This window comes from Sapajus apella, unplaced genomic scaffold (genome assembly GCF_009761245.1).
Source record: "Sapajus apella isolate SASKATOON/1434 unplaced genomic scaffold, GSC_monkey_1.0 scaffold2624, whole genome shotgun sequence".
NCBI classification, from domain to species: Eukaryota; Metazoa; Chordata; class Mammalia; order Primates; family Cebidae; genus Sapajus; species Sapajus apella.
The window spans coordinates 2,027-6,283 of NW_022439550.1; the positions used below are offsets into that span (position 1 = coordinate 2,027).

Consider the following 4,257-nt stretch of genomic DNA (forward strand, 5'->3'; position numbering starts at 1 on the left):
TCTTTCTTTCTTTCTTTCTTTCTTTCTTTCTTTCTTTCTTTCTTTCTCTCTCTCTCTCTCTCTCTCTCTCTCTCTTTCTTTCTTTCTTTCTTTCTTTTTCTTTCTCTTCTTTCTTTCTTTCTTTTTTTTAATATGTGGTTTCACTCTAGTGCCTATGTTGTAGTGCTGTCCTAAAATCTCAGCTCACTGCAACCTCTACCTCCTGGGGTCCAGCGAAGGGATTCTCCTGCCTCAGCCTCTCAGGCAGCTGGGATTACATGCACATGCCACCTTGCCCAGCTAATGTTTTGTATTTTTAGTAGAGGTGGGTTTCACCATGTTGATCAGGCTGGTCTTGAACCCCTGGCTGCAAGGGAGTCATGCATCTTGGCCCCTCAGTGTTGTGATTCCAGGTGTTAGCCACCATACCTGGACTGTTTCCAGCATTTTTTAGTTCTTTGTTGTTGTTGTTGTTGTTGTTGTTAAATTTCAAGATTTCAGATCCAATCAGGTATCACAGGTTGTATTTTATTTTTCATGTTTCTTTCCTCTCCTTAAATCTGGAAATCTTTTTTTTATGATTGTTTTTCCTATAATTGACAGTTTTGAAGAATACATACCAGTTGTCTAGTAGGAATGCTCCACAATCTGAATTAATTTTCTCATGGTTAGCTTGAAAGTCAGTATTTTTGGAAAGAATATGATATGAGCAATGCTGTAAAGTTGCCATTGCATTCTATCAGGAAGCACATAAGTTTGTTCCACATTTTTAAGATATTGTCTGTGTGTCTCTGTGTGTGTGTGTGTAAGTAATGTACATTGTGAATCTCTGCAATATTAATATCTTGTTTTTCCAAGAACATCCACCCAGTGATTTCAGCATTCTTTGACAATTCCTGTGTGAATATTTAATACATTTGTGATTATGTAATCAGATTTGTAATGTGGTGTCTTTTCTCACTCATATGAAGGATTCCTTATCTTGGACCTGAGTCTACTTTCTTCAAGAAAACTTGACTTTATTTCATTAAGTGGGAAGAGCAGCAGCCCAGCTAATACGCTGAAATGTGCAATAGGCTGCAGCCTGTGAAGTATTCACGGCTGTAGACTCTGAAGCTAAGGAGCTGAGAAGTTTTTAGAAGCTGCCATCAACATGCCAAAGCAGTAAAACTGAAAGCTAATTCAAATTTCAAGGTCTGGGGGAAGATATCTACTGCTTACTGGGACTTGAGGTCTAGAGAGTTAGGCCTTATTAAAATAATTACTTTACCTACCATCTTTGTTCAAGGCTCAATGGCTGACCTTCAAGCAGTGGCTAGCTGTCCCATCTGTCTGGACTACTTGAAAGACCCAGTGACCATCAGTTGTGGGCATAACTTCTGTCTCTCCTGCATCGTTATATCCTGGAAGGATCTAGATGATAGTTTTCCCTGCCCTTTTTGCCACTTTTGCTGTCCAGAAAGGAAATTGACAAGCAATCCTCAACTGGGTCGTTTGACTGAAATTGCTAAGCAACTCCAGATAAGAAGCAAGAGAAAGCGGCAGGAAGAGAAGCATGTATGTCAGAAACATAATCAGGTTTTGACCTTTTTCTGTCAGGAAGACCTAGAGCTTTTATGTCCAAGGTGCAGTTTCTCCACTGGTCACCAGCTTCACTGTGTTTGGCACATAAAGAAGGCTGCCTCTTATCACAGGAAAAAATTGGAGGAATACAATGCACCATGGAAGGAGAGAGTGGAACTAACTGAAAAAATCATAACTATACAAACCAGAAAATCGTTAGAACTGAAGAAAAAGGTAAAACGTAAGGAAGAAGAAGTCAAATCTGAATTTGAGCAACTTAGGTTATTTCTCCAAAATGAGCAAGAGACTGTTCTTGAGCAATTACAAGCTGAAGAGATGGATATTTTAGCACAACTAAATGAAAGCCTAAGAAAATTCTCAGATCATACCTCCTCATTAAAATATCTACTACAGGAGATACAGAGCATATATATGAAGCCAGGACTGGAATTACTGGCAAATGTTAAGGATATCTATCATAGATACAAAAATTTCAAATTACCTGAACCCTTTTCATTCAGATTAAAAGAATACGGTTACCGTCTGCCTCCACAATATTCTGGCCTATACAAAATTATCAAGCAATTTCAAGTAGATGTAATTCTAGATCCTGAAACAGCACATCATAAACTTATAGTCTCAGCAGATAGAAAAACTGTGCGATATGGAAATACAGTGCAAAACTTACCTCCAAACCCAAGAAGATTTTATCGCCTCCCAGCTGTTGTGGGTTCTAAGGGCTATAGTAGTGGCCGGCAGTACTGGGAAGTAGAAGTGAAAGACAAGCCTGAATGGATCCTTGGTGTCTGTAATGACTCTCTTCCCAGAAGGAGGAAGCATCCACTATTAGTACAAAATGGATTGTGGGGAATTCAGCGATCTGGTCAGGATAAATATATTGTATTGGGTCATGAGGAAATTAATCTGCTGCCAAAAGTAACACCTAGTAAGATTGGCATTTTTTTAGATTATGAAATGAGTGAGGTTTCCTTTTATAATTTGAATGATAGCTCCCTACTGTATACTTTTAATGATGATTTTACAGGATCACTTTGGCCTTATTTTTATACTGGAATGGACTCAAAACCTCTTAAAATTTCTAGAGTAACAGATTGTGAATAAATAACTATTACAAAACTGTCATTTTCTTACACCTAGCAAACATAAAAGAGCCAGTGAATCTAATTTTGATAATTCTGTATTTTGTCCTATTTTTCTGACAAAAAAACCCAGAATTGTTTATATCTCAGTTCAGCACTAAAAATGTGATTATAGGACCTACTTTATAACAAATTACAGGGTCAGAGACAAACTACTTTAGAAATCCTAAAACAAAATAGTAAAAATATATACTCCTAAAGTAATGTATTATGTAAAAAAAATTATTACTCCAGGTATTGCCAATAGAAGCCTAATAATGTGTCTTTAGTATTGCCTATGTATTTTTCCTTTAAGAAAGATTAAGTCTTTATTAGTCACTGTGTCGTCCAGGCTGTAGTGCAATGGCTCAATCTCAGCTCACTGCAACCTCTGCCTCCTGAGTTCCAGCGATTCTCCTGCCTCATCCTCCTGAGTAGCTGGGATTACAGGCATGGACCACCACACCTGGCTAATTTTTGTATTTTTATTAGAGTTGGGGTTTCACCGTGTTGATCAGGCTGGTCTCAAACTCCTGACATTGTGATATGCCTGCCTCAGCCTCTCAAAGTGCTGGGATTAGAGGTGTGAGCCACTGCGCCTGGTCAACTTAAAAAAAAAAATTTTTTTTAAATTTCTGTTTTGCCCAGGCTGGTCTTGGACATGTGACCTCAAGCATTTCTCATGCCTTAGCCTCCTAAAGCACTGGGATTACCGGCATGAACCTCCATGCCCAATGCCACTTTCCCCTTTCATCTGTCTACCTCAATATTTCTAAGTAACTGTATTTTTTATTCAGTGTGTCTTTGTCAGGACTACCTTAGTTTTATAGAAAATGAGATGGTAGCTCATGCCTTTAATCCTAGCACTTTGGGAGGCTGAAGTGGGCGGAACCCCTGAGATCACGAGGTTGAAACCAGACTGGCCAAAATGGTGAAACCCCATCTCTACTAAAAATACAACACATTAGCCGTGCATAGTGGCACATGCCTGTAATCCCAGCTATTCATTAGGCTGAGGTGGGAGAATTGCTTTAACCCAGAAGGCGGAGATTGCAGTGAGCTGAATCATGCCATTGCAATCCAGCCTGGGAAACAAGAGTAAAACTCTGTCTGAAAGAAAAAAGAGAAGGCACTCTTACATCCTCCTCTGCCCCACACACACTTACATACTGTACACACACACTGTACACACACAATCAGAGCATCTGTTCTCCTTTTGTTCCCACTGGACAGAGTACCCTCTAGTGTAGTCAGCTACTGTCCTTCACTTCTCTTTGGGAACTGATCTCTAGGCTCAGAATCTGTATTAACTTAGTTCCATATTTTCCTTCTTAGGTTTATTCGGTTAATTCAGGGATTAATATCTTTCAACAGATGAAAAATATGTAACTTTTGGAAAAACGTTAACAAAAAAGACTGGTGTGATTTTGATGGGATTATGTGTTGTATCTTTTTATATTAGTATGGAGAAAATTAACACCGTAACATGTCAGCTAGTAGACATAACTGAGAGTGAATCTAGTTTATTCCATGAATTTTTATGTAATTGTCTAAAATTTGTAATTTTTGTACATGT

At 38.5% G+C, this 4,257-nt stretch overlaps 1 protein-coding gene across 1 annotated transcript; it reads left to right on the forward strand.

Moving 5' to 3' along the window:
* Positions 1–115: 115 nt before the first annotated feature.
* Positions 116–3,115, forward strand: TRIM61 (tripartite motif containing 61). The gene is given in 2 exon segments (XM_032273295.1): positions 116–1,776; positions 3,002–3,115. Coding segments are annotated over 2 exon segments (618 nt in total). The 5' UTR covers positions 116–1,272.
* Positions 3,116–4,257: the final 1,142 nt, after the last annotated feature.